This window comes from Daldinia vernicosa, assembly GCF_022497035.1.
Source record: "Daldinia vernicosa strain CBS 139.73 unplaced genomic scaffold F5Y00scaffold_5, whole genome shotgun sequence".
In the NCBI taxonomy this organism is placed as follows: domain Eukaryota; kingdom Fungi; phylum Ascomycota; class Sordariomycetes; order Xylariales; family Hypoxylaceae; genus Daldinia; species Daldinia vernicosa.
Genome location: NW_025953921.1, coordinates 591,466 through 612,569, shown reverse-complemented (window position 1 = coordinate 612,569; position 21,104 = coordinate 591,466). Strand labels below are relative to the sequence as shown.

Genomic DNA, 21,104 nt, shown 5'->3' with positions numbered 1-21,104 from the left:
TCCTTCAGTAACTAATACTAATAGTATAGTCTAAGGTACGATGATACCCCTTTAGCATCGCAATATGTAGTCCGCCCGACGTTCACTATATTTGTCAAATTTGTTGTTACCCAAACTAAAACGGGGCCGCTCTGGGGATACGCCGTCAACCACAAGGACGGGATATTGTACAAGATTCTATCTCTCTTGTTCTTGAATGTGCTTGTTGTTGAATTATTCTCCGGGCCAGACGGGGGTGGCATAACTGACGACTACGGAAGTTCTACTGCCGGTGCAAATCGGAATGTCACCCACGATTTCCGCGGCTTCGATTGTCAAACCCTTAGGAATTCGTCTGGCAGAATTCCGCCCCAAGACGACATTTACTTGCACGAGAAGAAATACCCTGGTAAAGGTCGTAACTTGAAGCATGTCGGTAGAGCGTTAACGTTATGATGTTGTGTTATAATGGGGCTATACCAGTGTGGAAACTATAGTGTTGTATTCGGGATTTAACGAACGCTTGACATGTGGGTATGATGATACAAGAGACATTATCATCAAATAAGGACTCTGCGTCTAGGTTAGTAGCCGGTTCCGTGTTGGTCGATAAAAGCAGGCATGCTATTTGTACCTAAACTTTGGCAACCTACCTCCCGTATGAGGCACTTATTCTAATATTGGCCGAAAGGTAAATTCACACGGGCTCTGCTCTCTTATGCAAGTTATGATCATTGTGACCAAGAAGTCACAGCAGGGTTTTAACCAATGGGCCTCATGGAACGATTCTGCGGAACTCATGGAGCATACGATGTAGCAAACAAGGACTAAGTAATAACTCGTAACGGTGGAGGAAATTATATAAAAAGCGTCATGTCCAGACTCACCACAACTATTATCATGTATTCACAGGCACCAACGGACTACTATCCTACTACTATCCTACTATTATCTAGCATCACGACAGCTTCACATTACATTAAACAACTAATTTTCAAGAAGCAACGAAGAACAACATCTTGACCTACAATGGCTGGCAGAAAGTTTAGAGTTGTTGTAGTTGGTGGCGGCCCTGTGGGCTTAACTATGGCTCATACGCTCTCGAAAGCCGGAATCGAATTTGTCGTCCTCGAACGTAGACCGAGCGTCTTCGAGGATGCCGGTGCTAGCCTAGTTATCGGCCCCCACGGGATGCGCGTCTTTAAACAGCTTGGACTTTATGAGCGACTTCGCGAGATAAGCGTGGAACTCACTGAAGGGCGGATATATACCGAAGACGGCCGTGAGTATAAAAAGGTATCGATTATCGACGAGTTCAGAGCAGAGTAAGTTCATCGTCAACCCCCCTTCTAATTCGTCTCCGGTGTTGACACGCTTTCTTAATAAGTTTTGGCTCTTCGAGCTACATCTTCAACCGGGCCGAGTTGGTTCAGGGACTTTACGAAGGCTTGAGTGAATCTGACCGGGCTCGTGTCTTGACTCATAAGAAAGTGACCGATGTTATATCCGACGACTGGGGTGTGGCCGTCCGTTGTGCGGACGGAACACGGTACGATGCGTCTATTGTCGTCGGCGCCGATGGTGTTCACAGCACTGTCCGAAAACACATGCGCAACATCGCCTTGAAGGCTTCGCCCAAAATCCAAATCGATCAGGAGAAGCCGTTCTTAGCCGAATATAGGATGTTGTGGGCCTCGTTTCCTTTGCAGGGCGACAAACACGACGGCCCGCCAGGCTTGGGAGGGAACTCACATTGTGATGGCCATGCTGGTATGTGTTCCCATTTTCTTTTCCAAGTCAATAGTTTTTCGAAGGAACGGTTGCCTCAAGATAATTAATCTAGAGACCTCTCCATTTAAGAAGCTGTTACTGACTTTTACCAAAGTACAATATGTCCTTGGGAAAACCCGGGGTTGGATTTTTATCTATGAGCGTCTCTCGACCCCAACTAGGGAACCTACCCGATATACAGAAGAGGATGTCATCGCGTGTGGTGAACGGTGGGGAGATGTGGCCGTTGGACAGAAGTTGAAGGTAAAAGACGTTTTCTCAAAGCGTATCCACGCAGGCATGACCAACCTCGAGGAGGGAGTACTGAAGCGTTGGTACTGGGATCGAATCGTGCTCGTCGGCGATGCTGCACACAAATTCACACCGAACCCTGGGCAAGGGTATATGAATGGCATGCAGGATGTTCTTGCTCTCACCAACATTCTACATAGTGTCCTGAAACCATACCGCAACGACGAAAACGGGGAGTATGGTGGGAAGGGGCCGAATACCAAGGTATTGTCTGCCGCGTTCAAGCGATACCAGGACGGACGACTAGAGGGCGCTCACCACGGCTGCAACTTCTCGGCCCACGAGATACGGAATCAGACGCAGCGGACAACTTGGCTCTGGTTCGTTGACACCTGGGTGATGCCCTACTCCCCGAAATGGGTGGACTCTTGGGCGCTGGGACTTACCCACAAGAAAGCCATACGCAACGGGCTGGTACTTGATTTCATAGACGGCGAGGAGACGTTCAAGGGAAGGATTGCTTGGGTTCATCCTATGCCAGGCCAGGCCACTCGGGAATTGGCTAAGAAGGCCCAAGGGAACGTGGTAGCCCCTTTTCTAAGTGTGGTGGGTGTCTGTGGCATTGGGCTGGCGGCAATGATGGCAATTACTGGCCGTTATAAGCTGCCTATCTTTGAGAAACTGCTTATATGGTAATTTTGGGTTATCGATTTAGTGTGTAATAGATAGACTGTAGTGTGTCATTAATGTATGTTTTAACAGTCGGTGGTTATTATCGTGTAACTCCTGTTATTCAAAGACAAATTACCGTAGATGGAATTTATCGAGCTAGATTTGGAAGTGTTTTAAGAATAATTGCCTCGCAAATAAAATTATTTACGAATAGCTGCCTTGAGGCATTGTAACAGTTTGTGCCTAATTTGTTCCATATGCTCTGGAAACACCACTTGTCTGTTTGTTCACACTTGATAGACGTGTTTGCATGATTTTCTAGTATTTCAAGCATTGGTCTTATAAATATACGATACTCAGGTAAGCAACCTTACCTTCCAACTGTGTATCACCTATTAGAGGCAATATGGTATATTTCATCGTTAGTATTGTTATAATAATGGTTATCATGTCATATTGTATTTGTATACTTCCATTGGCGACGTGCTGTATTGTGGGCTGCTACTGGTGGAAATGTTTGAGGGACTATGTATGACATATATTTTTTGAAGTGTTGTCAATTTGAACGTTGAAACTTTTAAATGCTTTCAGTTGGCAAAGATACACTAGATTTAGGTAGGTCACTAGTAAGGTGGCACGTGCGGTAGGTTGAAATGGCTAAGAGCTAGTGTCACTAACCTAGCCCCTGTGGCAGTCTGGCATGTGGCTGACGAATGCTTTCGCCAAGAGATTACGAGGTATGTAGCTCTACCTATGTAATAAGCTGGACTCAACTGCTGTATTTCTGTATCTCATCCCGCTAACGTCAACTGCGCCAGGCATCCCGATTTCTTAAACGACCCCTTGCTTGCAGCAGGCTCTTCCTGCATCTCGACATCGAATTCAAAACGGACGGAGACCCAATGACTTGCGCGAGATATTAGATATTATTGAGCTTTTACGGTAATCCTTTCCTTTGCAAACTCGGCCATTATTATCGACATCACGCTCCAAAATGTCCACCACACCCGTTCCGCCTGAGGACCAGGCGAGATTGCTGGAAGATGCCTTGATTGCTGTGCGCCAGCAGACCGCACTTATGCGCAAATGTCTCGATACCCCTGGCAAACTCATGGATGCTCTCAAGTGTTGGTATGTTTTATCATGGTCCAATTGCTACGACACTTTACTGCCCACCTAGCTTCTATCGCTCTAACATCTAGCTAACTACCTTATAATGAAGCTCTACCTTGGTCGCCGAGCTGCGGACGAGTAGTCTAGGCCCCAAGCAATACTACGAGTTATATATGGCCGTCTTCGACGCATTGCGCTATCTTTCGGTACATCTTCGCGAGAATCATCCCCATAATCACCTCGCCGACCTCTACGAGCTCGTCCAGTATGCTGGCAACATCATTCCGCGTTTATATCTCATGATAACCGTCGGTACCGCATATATGTCTATACCCGAAGCACCGGTCAAGGAGTTAATGAAGGACATGATGGATATGAGCCGTGGTGTCCAACATCCTATCCGTGGTCTATTCCTTCGTTATTATTTATCCGGCCAGGCTAGGGACTACCTGCCTGCCGGCGACGGCGATGGTCCTGAAGGAAACCTCCAGGACTCGATCAACTTCATCCTAACGAATTTCGTCGAAATGAACAAGCTCTGGGTACGGTTGCAGCATCAAGGACATTCGCGGGAGCGGGAGCAAAGGACTAAGGAGCGCAAGGAGCTGAAGCTTCTCGTGGGCAACAATATTGAACGGCTAAGCCAATTGGTGGATCTCGAGGCTTACAAGAACGGTATCCTGGCCCCGCTGCTGGAACAGGTAGTACAATGCCGCGACGTCCTGGCCCAAGAGTACCTTTTAGAGATAATCACCCAGGTTTTCCCAGATGAGTTTCACTTACACACCTTGGACCAATTCCTGGGTGCTGTGTCGCGGCTGAATCCCCACGTCAACGTCAAGGCTATCGTAATTGGCTTGATGAATAGATTATCTGCTTACGCTGAACGGGAATCGCAAGAAGGGGTTGTCGAAGACAGGGCGAAACTAGAAGAAGAGGCGTTGTCAAGTCTCCTGGAAAAAGTCCGGTTGGGGAAAGAACAACAGGAAGCAAAGCCAACGCCGGATGAAGCTTCTACCGATACAAACGGAGTTGATACTAATGGTGAACCTGCGGAACCTGCTGAGACTGATGCGCCGGCGGAACCAGAACCTACCCCATCAGTTGCGGATACTGAGACAACAGCCGTCGATAAAGAGCCGGACGACGCTCCTCAAACTCCCAAGAAACAGCGTGGAATTCCTCCCAATGTCAAACTTTACGAGGTTTTCTTTGAGCAAGTCAACAATCTCGTCAATGCGCAGCATCTTCCTATCCAAGACACAATTGCGCTACTAGTTTCCCTTACCAACCTTTCCTTAAGCATATATCCTAGCCGACTGGACTACGTAGACCAAATTCTTGACTATGCGAATCGCAAAGTCAAAGAGCATGCTAATAGCGCCGATCTCCATTCTGCGCCAGCGCAGCAAAGCTTACTCGCACTGCTACAGGCCCCTCTCAAGAGATATATTTCCATATTCACAGCCTTATCCCTTCCCACGTACGTACCTCTCTTCCAGTCCCAAACCTACCCAACGAGAAGGGCCGTTGCAGGTGAAGTTGCCAGGACCTTGCTACAGAACCAGACCGTGATATCTACAGAGGCTCAGCTTGAGAATGTTCTCGAGGTCCTTAAAGTATTAATCAAGGAGGGTTCGCAGCCTCCTGCTGGATATCCTGGTGGCCCCCAGCGGCGAGCTTTGGAAACAGACGAAACGATGGAGGAGCAGGGTTGGTTGGCGCGGATCGTTCATCTACTCAACGGTGAAAATAATGATACACAATTCCGTCTTCTTCAGATGGTACGTAAGGCGTTTGCTGAAGGAAATGAGAGAATCCGCACAACAACTCCTCCCCTAATTACAGCCGGTATGAAGCTGGCACGCCGGTTTAAGGCTAGGGAGCATTATGACGATAATTGGGAAACCCAGCTAAGTGCCTTATATAAGTTCATGCACTCTGCCATTTCCGGTATCTATACAAGAGTCAACGGCCCTGGTGCTGCCGAACTCTCTTTGCGTTTATTTTCTGCCTGTGGTCAATCCGCCGACATGACAGGTTTTGAAGAGGTTGCATACGAGTTCTTCGCACAGGCTTTCACAGTATACGAAGAGGCCATTTCGGACTCGAAAGCTCAATTCCAAGCTGTTTGCATTATTGCCAATGCACTACATCAAACGAGGAATTTCGGGAAAGAGAACTACGATACTCTCATCACAAAGTGCGCCCTTCATGGAAGCAAGCTGCTGCGCAAACCGGATCAATGCAGAGCGGTATATCTAGCGAGCCACTTATGGTGGGCGACGCCAATGACCGCTATCGACGAGTCAGATGAAGGTGTAAGTTTTGTAGCAGTCGTTATGTTAGAGAGTCAAACTGATTTTTGTATAGCTCTACCGAGATGGAAAGCGGGTATTGGAATGCTTGCAACGGGCTCTACGTGTTGCGGATTCCTGCATGGAACAGGCGACATCAATCGAACTATTCGTTGAGATTTTGGATCGCTATGTGTACTATTTCGACCAACAGAACGAATCGGTAAGATACTCGCTCATATTATTAAGTATATCTAGCTAACTATATATTCGATAGGTCACTACCAAATACATTAATGGGCTCATTGAGCTAATTCACTCAAACTTAAACACGAACCAGCAGGATTCGGCAAGCGTTGAGAGCAGCAGGCGGCATTTCAAGCACACATTAGACAATATCGCATCAAGGCAGTACGAAGGAGTGATTCTGCACCCACAGAAATAATGGTACCTGAGATATAGGAATTCGGTCGGGAGAAGAGTCTAGGTTCGTACTCAAGTAGTTGTATAGTGTCGCCGAGATAGCTCACTACGACAGGTATGCTTGAGTTTGCGTAGTGAGGAAGTTGTACCGAAAGGGGGGTTATTCTTTTTTTTTTTTTTTTTTTTTCAGGGAAAAGAGAGCGTCGCCACCGTTCTATTTGTTAGAGATAACCGTGTACATATGTATATTTCTGACGGTTTGAAAGGATTCGCCAGGCTTCTCAGGAGTCTAGGCGTGCGTTTAAGAGTTAGTTAATTAGTGCCAAGAGGTCTGACCTTCTGCACGAATCACTGAGATTTTCCATTTCACTTGCATTTTCTAACTTTGATGATTTATATATGATTTATATCTATTTGACTTGCTAAAAAAATAAAGCGCTCCGAATTAATATGGTTGTTAATAGTTGATATACCTAAACATGATAACTAGTTGATGGTGTCGTCTTTTAGTACGTAGACCCTTGCATATACAGTCCACTATGTACAATACTAGCAGTACTACTATGTATTAGGTTCTCATAATGCCCCTGATTGTGGCAGTGCTTGATGACTAACCTCATAGATTCACAGTTGCCCGCGTGCTTCGTAATTAGTGGCAGCACTAGCCTGAGAGAGACCGAGTGATCTTGAATTTAGAACAACGTTGAGACATCAGAATCCCCAACTACTTTATTTTCGCCCTCATGTTTTTATTTTTTGATAATCTCTTAATAAATCAAATCTTCTACTTTTCCCTCCAATGACCACCGCGGTGGTACTTCGTCTTATGCCTACCTTATTTCCTTGATTTCGAATTCCTACTCCAATCAATTTCGCTCCTTTATCGTGACTCGACTTTAACCACTCGTTTAATCACTGCGACAAGCAATTAAATATCTACGCGTACTCACCGGACGTATCCTATTTTAGAATCCCGACTTTTAAGTCTTATTACCCGCGATACATCAATGACGCTGTACTACCAAGATGCCTTCCGAAAAGTCTCAGTATATACCACCACCACCTATACCCACATACGATGAAGCGACCGGCGGCCATCCTGGATCTTCTCGGCCGGACTGGCCCCCGCCTTCTTCACCCATAGATACAAGACCTGATCATGAAACCGAAGCGCAATCCCTCCTTTCTTCACGTCCTAGGCAGGCCGACTCGTCGAGACGTGCGCCCCAAGGGTACCGACCTCCGTATGTAGAATCCGACGACGAAGGGTCGCAGTGGACCCTCGACGATGACGAAAGCGAGGACGGCGAGGATGCGCAGGTTCGGCGTGAAATGCAGGAGCTAGAAGTTGAGGACCCGTTAGGCGATTCGAGCTCAAGCTCATCATCTTCCTCATGGAGGAAACGGATAGCATCCTCATTACCACAATGGAAGTGGCGATGGCGGCTCCCTAGATTTACTGTTCGGTTACCTCGCCGGAGCGATGCCGCAAATAATGCGGATACGGAACCTAGCGAGACCAGGACAAGATTTAGGTTGCCGAATATTAATAGCGCTGCTGCTATACTTCTGCTCGGTAGGTTGCTTGCGGTTTTCCTCATCCTGGGTTTCCTGTATCTCTTATTTATGAGTGATCTCTTCACAAACATGACGAGGCGCATCGGTGGCCACATGTTCGACCCTGAAGCTGTTCGTCAATACGTACAGGGCGAAGTCAACTCGGACATGCTGAGGAACACGTTGCAGCATTTTACGGGCTACGCGCATATCGCGGGGACTGAAGGTGACTACGCGCTTGCGATGGACGTGCGGAATGATTTCATGAAATATGGTCTGGAGGATGTTACAGTCGACGACTACTATGTGTACCTGAATTACCCTAAAGCCGGCGGTAGGGCTGTCGAAATAATGTCCGAGGATGGCAAGGAGGTTAAGTGGAAAGCTGCCCTTGAAGAGGAGGAGGTCGTTGGAAAGACGGCGGGCCGCCAGACGTTTGTGTTTCATGGCCATTCTAAAGCAGGTGACGTGAGAGGACCACTAATCTACGCCAACTACGGATCGAGAGAGGATTTCAAGAGGCTTTCCGATAAGGGTGTTAATACCAAGGGCGCAATTGCGCTCGTACGCTATTACGGCACACAGGGTGATCGGGCCTTGAAGGTCAAGGCCGCCGAGATGGCCGGGTTTGCCGGATGCATCATATATAGCGACCCGGCGGAAGATGGCTTCTTAAAGGGAGAGCCAGCACCTCTTGGACGATACATGCCTCCGGATGGTGTTCAACGAGGAGCGGTTAGCCTGATGAGTTGGGTGGTGGGAGACGTACTCACACCTGGTTGGGGAAGCAAGAAGGGCCAGCCACGAATGAAGACGGAGCAGACGGCTGGTCTCGTTAAGATCCCGAGTCTTCCCCTCTCCTGGCGTGATGCTCAGGTGCTTCTACAGCATATCCAGGGCTTCGGCGAGCCGTGTCCGGACGAGTGGCGGGGTGGTATACCTGAAGTCGAATGGTGGACGGGAAACTCCTCTTCGCCGGTTGTGCGATTGAAGAATGAACAAGACGAAGAAGAACAACAGGAGATATGGAATGTCTATGGTAAAATTGTTGGCGTCGAACAGAACGAAAAATCCATCATTATCGGTAATCACCGCGACGCCTGGACTTTTGGTGCAACCGATCCAAATTCGGGTACGGCTGTTATGCTGGAGGTTGCGCGCATCTTTGGCGATCTTCTAGCTAGAGGCTGGCGACCGCTTCGTACGATTGAGTTTATGAGTTGGGATGCTGAGGAGTACAACCTGATCGGCAGCACCGAGTTCGTCGAACAGAACATGGAGGCTCTCCAGAAGAATGCCTTCGCATATATCAACCTTGACACTGCTGTTTCGGGCCAGGAGTTCCACGCCGCCGCATCTCCCATGTTCCGCAAAGTTCTCTATAAGGTGATCGACAGGGTCTTTGACCCCATCCTGAATGCTACGCTTCGAGCGTTGTGGGATCAACGCAACGGGGAGCTTGAAGGGCTTGGTGCTGGCAGCGATTACGTGGCATTCCAGGATATGGCGGGCACTAGCTCTATCGATATTCGATTCGATGGGGCTGCCCATCCTTACCATTCTTCGTACGATAATTTCGACTGGATGGACAGAGTTGGAGACCAAGGGTTTATATACCACAATCTACTTAGCCAAGTTCTTGGGCTTCTTATTCTAGAACTATCCGACAAGCCGATATTGCCCTTTGATATGGGCAATTACGCACTCGCTCTCGGCCGATATCTGGGCGCTCTATGGCAATGGGCCGAAGATAAAGGTGTTAACGGACACTTTAATCTAGAACCTATTAAGAATGCAGTTCAGGAGGTTGAAAAGGCCGTTTCTGAATTCGAGAAATGGGAGACGGAGTGGCAACAAAGCGTAGTGGCGTCAAACGGCTGGGAGCCGGTAGGGTTGACCCAACGGAGAGGTGACTACAATAGCCGCATGGCGAATTTCGAGACCGGGTTACTAGACCTAGAGTTTGGTGGTGGAGTGAGTTGGAGCCCCTATATTTATCTTGATCTTATTATTAACAGGCTGTCGCAGATTCCAAACCGAACTCAGTTCAAGCACGTCATCTTCGGTCCACAACTGTGGTCCGGGTATGACGAGGCCTACTTCCCGGCAATACGGGATGCCGTCGACGCGGAAGACTGGCCGTTAGTCCAAAAGATTATCGACAAAACCGCTCGTATTATAAGGAATGCCGCCAAGGCGCTGATAGAATAAGAAGCTCGAAACGCTCACATTTTTAGGAGCTTCTTGTAGGTCATGGATGCATTGTTCGGCGTTAGTGGGAAATTTGGAAGGGGATCACCATTGTATTGTACCTATAGGTGGTTGAGCCTTATACATCAACCTAGATTACTTCAGGGTATTATCACATAAACTCGAGACTCGGCTGGGAACAAGACTCGAGAATTTCATTAGACAAGATGAATTCATGGTCTTGGGGAAATAAACTATGTGAATTAACTTTTACAACTCGTCTAGTACAAGAAGTTGGAAGCTGTCATCAGAGAGGTATAACAGTCCAGAAGTCTGATCCAATGATAACAGCGAACCATGACCAATGTCAAACTTGTCCAACGCCCAAGGAAAATGCAATAAGCATTATACAGGATAAATTTGTCGTCCGTAATACTCATTTACTTCTTCCTTGGATAGTGCATGTGACGCAAACTTGGTGAACCTACAAGCGCCCGTGGCGCACTTGTAGAACAGTTTTCGAGGGGTTACGGCGTTCTCATTCGTCATGATTTCGCGCGATAGATATTCGCAATGACACCTTGGATTTCCCTCATATATTCCTTCATCGTCGGCCCAGCAGATGAACTCGCCGCACTATAATAATAAGGATCAGTTTTAAATGTTACAAAATTCCGACTCTCCTGGACGAACGAGAAAATAGAAAGGGAACCTGTTAATTGAGGGGGGAAAATGTGAAAGTCACGTACCTGTGCACATACAAAGTAGTATCTGTCTGGGTTATGGCGGCTCCTGGACAGCAAGCGCTCGAAGCCGACATAGATACTATTGCAGTCGAGACAGCGGAGAGGACCACGCTCTGGGAAACTCGGATGGTAAACGGGTTCCGCGCGAGGTGGTGGGTTTGAGGAGCCAGTGAGGAGGGACGAGTGGAATGGGATCGGGGCTGCGTCCTGGCCTAGATCGTAGTATCGCTGGGCTTCGGGTGATACCAGGTAAGGGTCGTCCAGGTCGTCCGGGTCTTCCGTGTCTTCCAGTACTTCAAAGCATTCCGGTAATACTTCGTGTTCTTCCCAGTCCTCGTAATTCTCCTCCTCCTCCTCGTCTTCCTCGTCTTCCTCGTCTTTTTCGTCTTGCTCGTATTCCTCGCCTTCCTCGTATGCCCCGTATATTTCGTTTTCTTCCCATTCTTGGTGCTTGAGGATCTGTTCATATGGGATGAAAACCGGGGCTGCTTCCATGCGACGCTTGAAACGCGATCTACTATTGTCTTCACCATCGTCTGTGCCCGCCGCAGTGATAGCTCTACTGCGTTTAAGGCTCGAGGACGGCTGTGCAATGGTACTGCTACTGCTAGTAGCTTCCGCTACTGTCGTCCCAGACAGATCAGGCACTTCGACTTTCACCTTAGTCGACACCAATACTGGTGGATGGGTGCGACAAGGCTCTTTGCCCTTAGACTCCAGGGGCTGTTCTGGAAGCTCCGATTTCACTTCTGTCTCACGGAGATGAGGGCTGGGTATCCCTTCTGTTGAAGGGCTCGATGTCCTTGAAGACTCGCCAGTGCCACTATCGTTTTCGGAAACGACTGTGGCGGAGTGCGACAGAGCCGGTTCAGGTGCCATTGGTGATTTCTTAGACGGCTCCGTCGGGTCGATGACCTGGCACTTCCCCGCCGCAGCCGCTGCCTCTGTCGCACGTCTAGTAGTTGGTGTCCTAAAGAGCTCGCGAATTAGAGACTTAATTACCTTCAAGGGGACGGGTTTCGATTGCTAACTTACATATTACCTAATGGAAGGCCCAATAGAAGGGGGACAAGAGTTATCTGGAATAGAAGGGGGACTGGAATAATCCTAAAGACAAGGATGATCCGAGAATATCTATGGCGTTTAGGGTTCCGATTACAGCTGTAAACATAAAGCTAGTGTCTGACCTCTTATGACTGTCAGCAGGTCACTTGCTTTAGGATTTTGATAAGATCCGTGCGGCTAGAAACTACCAGAAAAGATGCGCAAATCTTAGGTTAGTAGCACACCTCTTTTTTTCATAAACGTATTTCTCAACAATCACGGCAGTAAAGAAACTCGTAACAATTATCTCGATAAAAAATATTCAATATTCTATTAAATTCCAACCTTAAAAAGAAATGAAATGAGGAATCTCCATTGATAACTGGCGAATTTATGTGAAGTGCAACGCGGAGTGTGGACTTACTGAAGGATTGAGAAAAGGATCTTCTTTTTTTATACTTTTTTTGACCGCGTAATGTCATATGATATCCTGCAACAGATTAGGGTTAATAACCCTAGACTTGTTGAGGTATTAGGTGGTTAGTTGGCTGTTTCGAATCTGTCGCGAGAAGAGGAAGTGAAACCCAATTTTCCTCGTCTCCCGGGGAGAGCTCTGTTTTGATACCAGTCGGTTGCTATGCGCAAAGTTATCATTGCATTTAGGTGTCTAGGGTAACGGGCTCATACATATTTTACTCGCCGCTAATGCCCAAACCCCCTCTTTCTACCATTAGAGGGAGTGACTCTTTTCAGATAGCCATCTATATCCCTTGCGCTGATAAGCCACTATCTGTTGCTGTCTGCGACGCGATACTTACCTGAGCCAGAGCAGGATTCTACTACGCTAAGTGCTACGCGGTTATGGGCTCCGTTGCACATCCCAAGAGTTGAAAAGGTTGCCATTGGGCGCCACAGTCACAGCTGAAAAGTACATACTTGGTTGTGGTGGATTTACTGCGAGCAGCCGGTTGGGTTGGATCTCCGCTCCTGCAAGCTCGCGATATTCCAGCATATTCCTTCTAAGAGTCGTCCAGGCCATATTCGTATTTCTGGTAGAGAGGACGGAAGAAAGTCACACGTCTAAAATTTTACAAGAGCCTTGGCTGGCTCAATTTGGATATAAGGATAGGAAGAGGTATTCTCAGAGTAGGTGCCTAGGTACTAAACCATACAAACTATCATCAAGTAATATTGATACAAGATCGCAAGATACTCGATACCTGTTACGGTCTCGCTGCCACGTCCGCTAGCATACGCCGACGCGGTTACTTGCGCTTTTTACTCCGCACTCGGCACATAGGAGCCGGGCGTCTCTAGCCACCAAGTATATTACGAGGCGCGCCTTGTTGAGAATTAAACAGTATTAATCCGAGGCCGCCATGCGTATTACGCAGTTCAACTTGCGCGAAGAAGTTGAATGCTAGAGTGTATCTAGGTAGAGGCGTATAGAGAAGTATACAGAAATATGCAGAAATTTGTACTACATTTCCAAACAGAGCGCTTGCGTATTCTCTTGCAATGAGTTATGGGCTAGTTTCCTGCGTGTAAGCATCACGATGTCGGTGGCTATCCGTTGACTTATACAGGTAGTTAAGTACCTAACTTTCTCAAGTATTATAGTTCTAGTTACTTCTTGTCTATGAGAAAGGTTCAAGTATACAGTCTGGATATGATGCTTTTTGTTCTCACAACGAAATTTACTCGTTGGCATTACTTGTTGGTTATAATAAAGTCTTTTTAGAACGACTCGAGTAACCGGCCAGGATCCTCCTGAGACTCTTACACGCTTATATTAAAGGTGTGTGCGCCACCGGAATAAGTCAATTTGTATGATAGCTCCAATTCATAGTTGTAGGTACGTTAGGTCATGAGAACTTATGTCTTCCTTCTAAATAGTTTCTTGCCCTGTTTAGGATCTTTCTTGTTATTCGGCATACAGCAAATATTGAAAACACAAGACAAAAAGATACAGGAAACACGAAGTAATGTAGTGTAGAATGGATTAGCCACTTAAGTTACTATCTACCTAGGTACTTAACTATTTGGTATCTAAAGTTAGTGTATTTTATTGACACTTAAATCAATTGAACTACTAGTTAAGGGTTGTTTCTAGGACTTTATTTAAGTTCAACTACTTACGTGTAACTACCTAGATATATGAGAATCAATGTATTAGTTAAGAATTTTTAATCTAGGTAATATCTCCACAAGTAGAAACTAACAATGCTCTAGGTTAATAAGGCTTAATTATTATTGATTAAGGTTCATCTTTAGATTTATGTCTTCAAGTGTGAGATAGATACAGATACATACCCCATTTATGTTAATAAATCAAAGCTTCGAAAAGGGTTGAAGCATACCATCCTAGGAGTAGTATTAAAGAAGTCAAACAATTAGGTAAGACCGCTTAGTAGTATTTTAGTTATTTTTGTCTAGTTATCACTCATTCCTGGTATTAGTTTAGTTAATAAATTTCGTATGCAGACTTTCACTTGCTAGAACTTGAACCTAAGCAAGTACTTAAACCTTTCCTTCCTTAATATAAGCAACCTTAGTAGCTTGTTACTATGGATCTACTAACGTTATTATTTACGGCAAGTATCTAGGGTTACTTAGTCAACTTAGCCCATTCATGAAACTCTTCCAAGTTAAACAACTAGTTACCTTACGTAGTTAACGTATTCTTTTAACTTTCAGTTAATGCCAGTACTTTTATATTACTAAGGTAGTTAGATCTCAATGCAACATCACTGCGGGTTCCTCAGTGATATTTCTATGATAAAGGAATCTCTCCGTAAGATAAGTTAGAGATGGGTCATTTGAGATGCTTAATGGTATCATGGACTTTGTTTCGTGATGCAAATTTTCTTCGGCTCTGACTCATTCGCCTTACACAACCCGAAGACCCCTCTCGCCCATGATGTAGGCTCGTAGCACGGTGTAGCTACCTAGAATACTGAAGGATTTCGTCAACTATAGTCAAGCAGTCGCAATCGAAATTTGATGGCCGGGTCTTGGCATTTCAAAGGAGATTAAAAATGCCAAGACCTGGCTATCAATTCTCGATTGCGACTAGAAAACAAAGATGAAGTCTAGATAGTATCCTTCTTAGTGGAGCCTGGGCAGGGTTATAGGATTACGTCTTCCACTAGATGCATACAAGAGTGGAAACTCAGGAGAAATAAAGATAATAATAACAGGTACGAAGTAGCATCTGCATTATTGCATTGCATAAAGCTCCACTTGGACCTCCTGAAAGCTCACCGTCTGACTGTCTAAGAAGATAGGTAGATAGATAGGACGGATGTACTCTGAGTGATCTGAGTACGTGAGGCATAGATATTCGTTGACTATGTCCGTCTTTAATTCCTTAACGCCTAAAGCAACTAGGATTCTCGATTCTCATAGCAAACCTTCCCTGATCGAGGCCTTATTAGACGCTTTCCCTGCTGAGCTGACGAAAACAAAAGATTAATGTGGGGATTTAAGGCGGTCTACATATGATCGTGGCATGATCAAAAAGAGAACCGTGCCAATTAGTGACGTTCCCTGGATGTAATTAATTGTGGTCCTTCTCGAAGGGCTTATGCAAGACCCAACTTCATGTGCGAAACAGAGGATCCCGAACAACATCTTTTATCAGATGCTAGGGTCTTCTTCCAAGGTAAGCTTTTTCTAAGCTCGGAAATACAAAGAGCGATTGGCGCAATTACTGACGTCTACGGCGATACGGACTGACGGAGGACCTTGTTGGCTCGGGCAATTGAGAACCCGGCTGGTCATTCGATTTCGGTGCTAGATAAGAGGTCGACCCTTAATATCCTCGATATTGATGCTATTATTAACTTTGACTTCCTTTTTTCCGTGAACATAGTGTATGTCGTTGCTCTATTCCGTACAATGCCTTGTATATATAGACATTCTGCCACCGGATCGAATTACCAAGACATATCGCACATTGACCTCAATTCTTAATGAGTAGTCAGTGAGGGAGATCGAAGACGACGAGAAGCAATGGAGGTGGTCTCACCCTTAATGCGCGTTCCGGCAGAGGTGCGGCTCATGATACTTGAATACCTATTCGACGATGGCGGACATAAGCAATTGCAAATTCGGAACGCAGGACCTGAAAAGCTACCCAAGACAGAAGACAGACGGCGAAGGAGGTATTACACCTTAGAACGGTCGTTCCAACGCCGCTGTTATGAGACCACCTACCGGCTTGAAACTGAAGGCGTTAACTTCTGTGTATCTGCCATGAGAATCAACAAGACGATATACGAAGAAACATCATACTTGGTCTATGGCAGACATACATTCGACTTTGGGCACGCAATCGAAGCGGTCGAGCCCTTCCTCTCGGATCTAACACCCCAGAGCCGCGGGCTTATCCGAGAAATATCCTTGTACAAGCGGGGCCCCGTGCCACCCTACGACAACGACCGGGACGAGTGGCAAAGCGTATGCCGGTTCCTGGAAAATAACGGGTCCGTCAGAAAGCTGCGGTTGGTGGTACAGGGTGGCCGTCCCAATGCGACATGGGAAGGGCCGAAAGAATTCAGCGCGGCAGACTTGAAGCTTCTCTTCGACCTCAAGCACGAGAGCTTGGACTGGGTCGGGGAGCTCGCCCGCGTCAAGGGCATCGAGGAGTTAGAGATCCTACCGGACGTCCAGTACTGCCCACCACCATCATCTAGCAATATGATCATCTTCGCAGCCCTTTCTGCCTCTATCGAGAGGGGTCTTACAGAGTTCCTTAGAACACAGCTACGCTTGCCTCTATGATGTACACTTTACATGTGCGAGTTCGTGTTATCATGTATGGGCCCTGGGATAGGAAAAGTTGGTTATTAGAAATGGGATGCGTGGGTTGGTTGGTTGGTAGAAAATAATTCTAGTTTATTATGTAATGAAATGATAACAGGTACCTACATACCTTCAGAACTCTTAATACAAGACAACTATTACCTACAAGTGGCTAGGATGTTCAATGTTATTTGGTGGAGATGAACATCCTAGCCACTTCAGCTGTAGCCACTTGCATATACCTAGATTAGGTACCTAGATTAGACTCCGGGCCTATCGCCTTATTCAAGAAACCCAATATCAATACCCAACCCTTTTTTCTTACACATTACATATTGACCCCATAGCCTCAACCCACTTAATAATCTCTTCCTTGAAAGTGACTAGGTACTTTAGACGTACAGTGCAGCTAGTGATTTAATTGCGCCTTGTACCTTAAAATAACATCATCTCGAAGTCGACTTACCCCGGTAGCTATGTCTTCTGGTGCCAGAAAAGCACAGGTACGAAGTCCACTTATATTAGCAAATCAAGGCTTGCCAAAAGAGTTATAACATACTATCTTCGGAATAGTATAAAGGACATAACCAATCAGATTTAAGTAAGTGATGTACTGTGCTTTTCTGGCACCAGAGACATAGTGTACTAATAATTTGGAATGCTATCAATAAATGAATATGCAATTATGGTCTAAGTATACTAACAATAAGCAGTTATCATAATCAGTATATCAAAAAAGTTTCGATGCTTCACAGAAAGACTACCTCTTAGGCAGATTGTACATGCAGTGGGAATATAAAAAGATAGTGTTCCCGGAAACACTTATAAGTAAAGAGAATTGCAGGGGAAAGTTTAAAGTATTATAGGCCACTAGACTAGGTCAACGTTAGAGGTTCCCAAGAGAAGTGGAAAAGGGGGAAACAATAAAAGGTTCAAACGCCTTCAAGAAAATATTGTCTTCTATGGCAGTTTCCTGCTCAGATAAGCCAATGCATGTTCTTTGTTTTATTATCATCATCGGGCGGGCAGGTGTAGTATAAACCAACAAACTTGAGTCGGTGATATTTAGAGAAATTGTCTAAGGCTGGAACAATTCGACCGCCTGGTTGCCTATGGCCAACCTAAGATTATATCAACCCTCCTTTAAAGGTGATTAGTAATATAGTCTCGACCTCGACGGTCGACTTTCTACTACTTACCTACCTACAAGGTAAGTATAATACGAATGTGCTCACGTGAGCTAGAAAAGGGGCCGTTCGCTTCATAATTTCGCTCAATTCGATGGTTAGTCTCCCTCGTACAGTCGAGTTCTGACTGGGCTACTGCTGTGCAACGATTTAGGAGCGAAAAGTCGTAGGTTAAAAGATGAAGAGGGGAAGTCTTGACAAATAATGAGGCCGAGCAGACAAGTTATAAGTACACGAAATTTCGATTAGGTAAGTTGCAGATCAATTCTAGGAAGCCAATCCCGTAACAATATCCTAGTATCAATTACCAAATAGATATCAAATTGAGACGCAGGGCGGATAGTTCTTCTAATGCTTGTCCTTCTGAATCTAAGCGTGCTCTCACATAAAGAGATAGCAAAGATCTCGAATATCAATATAGGAGTCGACTCATCGTAACTCTTCAGAGCGGTGACCATAAGAGCCCAATGGAAAGAATGGGATGTCGAGACATTCGGGCTACCTGATGCTTGGATAAATTCTATGGTCTAAGACGCGGTTGTGCAAGCTACAAATGAGAGTACCAATCCTTCCGCTGTCCCCGACAGTTTAGGATTAATGGGTTGTGCCAGATCACTACGATATTATGTTGTGGAAAGGAGATATGGTAACATATCGTCAATAAACTGCTGAGATACTAGACTCGCACAGCTTCATCGTAACTGCTACGGGTCCGGACGCGCCCTTACAGGATAGGGGGGCAGTTTTTAGTCTACCGAGTCCACTTCTTCTAGATGGCACAAATCGAGCTCTAGTTGGGCCAATGTGACATAGAATCTAAGACATGAAATCATGAATGGAGGTAATGCCCGATTTTCGTTTGAAGCTAAAGTATGCAAGTCAACGAAAATGAAAATGGGTGGTTGGAGGAACATAGCATCTTGAATGATTCAGCGAGGTATATTCTTTTATTCTCGTGAAGAGAGGCAATAGATACCGAAGCTGGCTGCTTTTCTAACAGCCATGATCCCATCGTCACCAAAGTTTCATACCAAGAGATAACAAAGAAATACACATCGATTATTGTCATGCCGTTCAGCGTTACGCAGTGACGTAGATCCAACACTTTCGGCGTCGCGCTCTAGAGTTGGTTGGCTTAAGTGCCTATGCGGGCGACGCAAAAGTCTGAGGTCCAGCTACATGTCTGGTTTACTCTTTAAGCCTTGGGTCTATAGTATTATCGCCTCTTTAGTGTTATTCAAATAAGCTGTGCCTCTTTTTCTATGGTGCTATCACCGGGAAGTCTATAAAAATACAGACAAATGATATACATCCTTCTCAGGAAATATTTCTGAGTTTAACGCAATATCCCAGGGTAAGCATTGGATGAACTTGTGCGTGATTCAGATCCTCTCGGTCGGGTCTCTATCTCTGGCTTATGCAGCCACGGAAGACTCCAAATGCTGTGGTACACAGGTTATCGAACGACCTGCAATGGGATCTTGAGAGGGACGAGTATGCATCAATATATCGATATCTAGCAAGGAGCAGCATATGGTGGAGGACGATCGGTTCAAGGTAATGTAGAGCCTACCATGAGGCTCCGGATGCCAATAGCTACCATTCAATTGTCTCGAAAGTGATATTTTAAGGGGCGGATCTTTTCAATACCATTATAATAATGAAAAGATCCGAACTAATTCAAGCAGAGTTTCGATAATATATCAAGGTATAATAAGATCCAAACAAACAACGAAGTGCCACCACAATTGCCTGAACTATCCTAACTGTCGATAGGGGGAACGATGTTTCTCTTAGTGACTTTGGACATGGTTAATTTTCTATTCTTTCCAAGCGATAAACTCCTCTGTATCTTGTGCATAGATCAGATCACCTAGTATTTGTCATGCAACAACTATATAAATACACCTAGTTACGAGGTTACCAATCCGACAGCCTCGTGTATACCTATCGCCTATCTATAAAGTAAAATCGAGATCAAGACAATAATCGTAGCCACGAGACCACATTCTCTTGTCGTTGACTTCGCACCCGTTTTGGAGCAGGACCTCCACGTGTTGAAGATCACGGGCTCTAACAAGTGGCGTCTTTCCCATCTTATCTTCGATATCTATACGAGCCCCGTGCTCGAGCAATCTTTCGGTTACTGCCACCGTCCCCTTGAACATTCTGATCAAGATCCAGATTCTTTAGAAGGTACTTCCTCATCACGCCTCGTTTATTGATGATAGCACATGCATGTAGCGCGGCGCGTCCGAGGGAATCTTTAAGCCTGTAGTTGGCATCGCGTTCTATTAAGAGACGAACATATTCTAGGCGGTTGTTATTGAGGGCACGAAGCGGCGGTGGGCCTCCATACATATCTCCAGTATCTAGGTTGGCACCGCGGTCGAGCAACAACTCCACGATAGATAGATATCCTTTCGACGCAGCTAGGCTTAACGCAGTTTGGCCAGACGAACTCATTGACTCAATGGAGACTCTACCATCGTCTAGTAGTTGTGCGAGAGCTTCCGTCGACAATAATTTCCTAGCCGTGGCAACTATCGCGATGAGCTTTTCTAGCTTCTTGGGCCATCGGAGATTTCCAATACGTCTGAATACGTTGTCGTTTATGTCCTTGATGTTGATCGTAGGCGGTCTAATAGTCGCTTTACCTTCGCAGTCAGTTCCTCCAGTACCACCTTCACCTGCTCGATGGTACCCCCATGCTCGAACAAGAGTTTAATAGGACCAGGCCAGGCACCCTCGTCTTCTAGATCATGAGAATCAAAATCATATTTAATTCCCAATGCAATTTTATAGACGGATAGAACTTCGGCTGTAAGCTCAGATATTTCTTTCCCGCCATCCCTTATATCGTGGATATATCGCATCACATTCAGAGATAGCTGAAGAATAGCAATGACGCTGGGTGTAGTATCCATTCAAAAATACGTGAGCCAACGTCAACGACCAGACATTAACAGAATTAACTATGTTAATTCATCGTCGAAATGATGGATATTACCTGCTTGGAGAAAGAAATCGACATCTTTCTCCATCTCCGGTATCCCCTCCTGGCATTC

General features: G+C 45.8%; 6 protein-coding genes across 6 annotated transcripts; 4 read left to right on the top strand and 2 right to left on the bottom strand.

The window, feature by feature from the left end:
- Window positions 1-1,008: 1,008 nt before the first annotated feature.
- F5Y00DRAFT_258171 (FAD/NAD(P)-binding domain-containing protein) lies at window positions 1,009-2,697 on the top strand (the record flags this gene model as incomplete). The annotated part of the gene is made up of 3 exons (XM_048010661.1): window positions 1,009-1,304; window positions 1,367-1,749; window positions 1,865-2,697. 3 exons carry the CDS (start codon window positions 1,009-1,011, stop codon window positions 2,695-2,697), a joined length of 1,512 nt encoding a protein of 503 aa, XP_047868844.1.
- Window positions 2,698-3,446: 749 nt separating this feature from the next.
- F5Y00DRAFT_226360 (vacuolar protein sorting-associated protein 35) lies at window positions 3,447-6,693 on the top strand. Its single transcript, XM_048006326.1, has 4 exons — window positions 3,447-3,804; window positions 3,896-6,107; window positions 6,160-6,306; window positions 6,361-6,693. The coding sequence occupies exons 1-4, from the start codon at window positions 3,668-3,670 to the stop codon at window positions 6,526-6,528; spliced, it is 2,664 nt and encodes an 887-aa protein (XP_047868843.1). The 5' UTR covers window positions 3,447-3,667; the 3' UTR covers window positions 6,529-6,693.
- Window positions 6,694-7,532: 839 nt separating this feature from the next.
- On the top strand, window positions 7,533-10,274 carry F5Y00DRAFT_258169 (Zn-dependent exopeptidase; the record flags this gene model as incomplete). The annotated part of the gene is made up of 2 exons (XM_048010660.1): window positions 7,533-10,037; window positions 10,092-10,274. The coding sequence occupies 2 exons, from the start codon at window positions 7,533-7,535 to the stop codon at window positions 10,272-10,274; spliced, it is 2,688 nt and encodes an 895-aa protein (XP_047868842.1).
- Window positions 10,275-10,466: 192 nt separating this feature from the next.
- On the bottom strand, window positions 10,467-12,123 carry F5Y00DRAFT_156590 (uncharacterized protein). The gene is made up of 3 exons (XM_048004629.1): window positions 12,035-12,123; window positions 11,003-11,977; window positions 10,467-10,889 (listed from the first exon to the last, which is right to left on the bottom strand). Exons 2-3 carry the CDS (start codon window positions 11,876-11,878, stop codon window positions 10,659-10,661), a joined length of 1,107 nt encoding a protein of 368 aa, XP_047868841.1. The 5' UTR covers window positions 11,879-11,977; window positions 12,035-12,123; the 3' UTR covers window positions 10,467-10,658.
- A 3,279-nt stretch (window positions 12,124-15,402) lies between these two features.
- Window positions 15,403-17,045, top strand: F5Y00DRAFT_226352 (uncharacterized protein). Its single transcript, XM_048006325.1, has one exon. The coding sequence runs from the start codon at window positions 16,058-16,060 to the stop codon at window positions 16,826-16,828; it is 771 nt and encodes a 256-aa protein (XP_047868840.1). The 5' UTR covers window positions 15,403-16,057; the 3' UTR covers window positions 16,829-17,045.
- Window positions 17,046-20,133: 3,088 nt separating this feature from the next.
- F5Y00DRAFT_258166 (ankyrin repeat-containing domain protein) lies at window positions 20,134-20,963 on the bottom strand (the record flags this gene model as incomplete). Its single annotated transcript, XM_048010659.1, has 2 exons — window positions 20,134-20,687; window positions 20,741-20,963. 2 exons carry the CDS (start codon window positions 20,961-20,963, stop codon window positions 20,134-20,136), a joined length of 777 nt encoding a protein of 258 aa, XP_047868839.1.
- Between the last annotated feature and the right edge of the window lie 141 nt (window positions 20,964-21,104).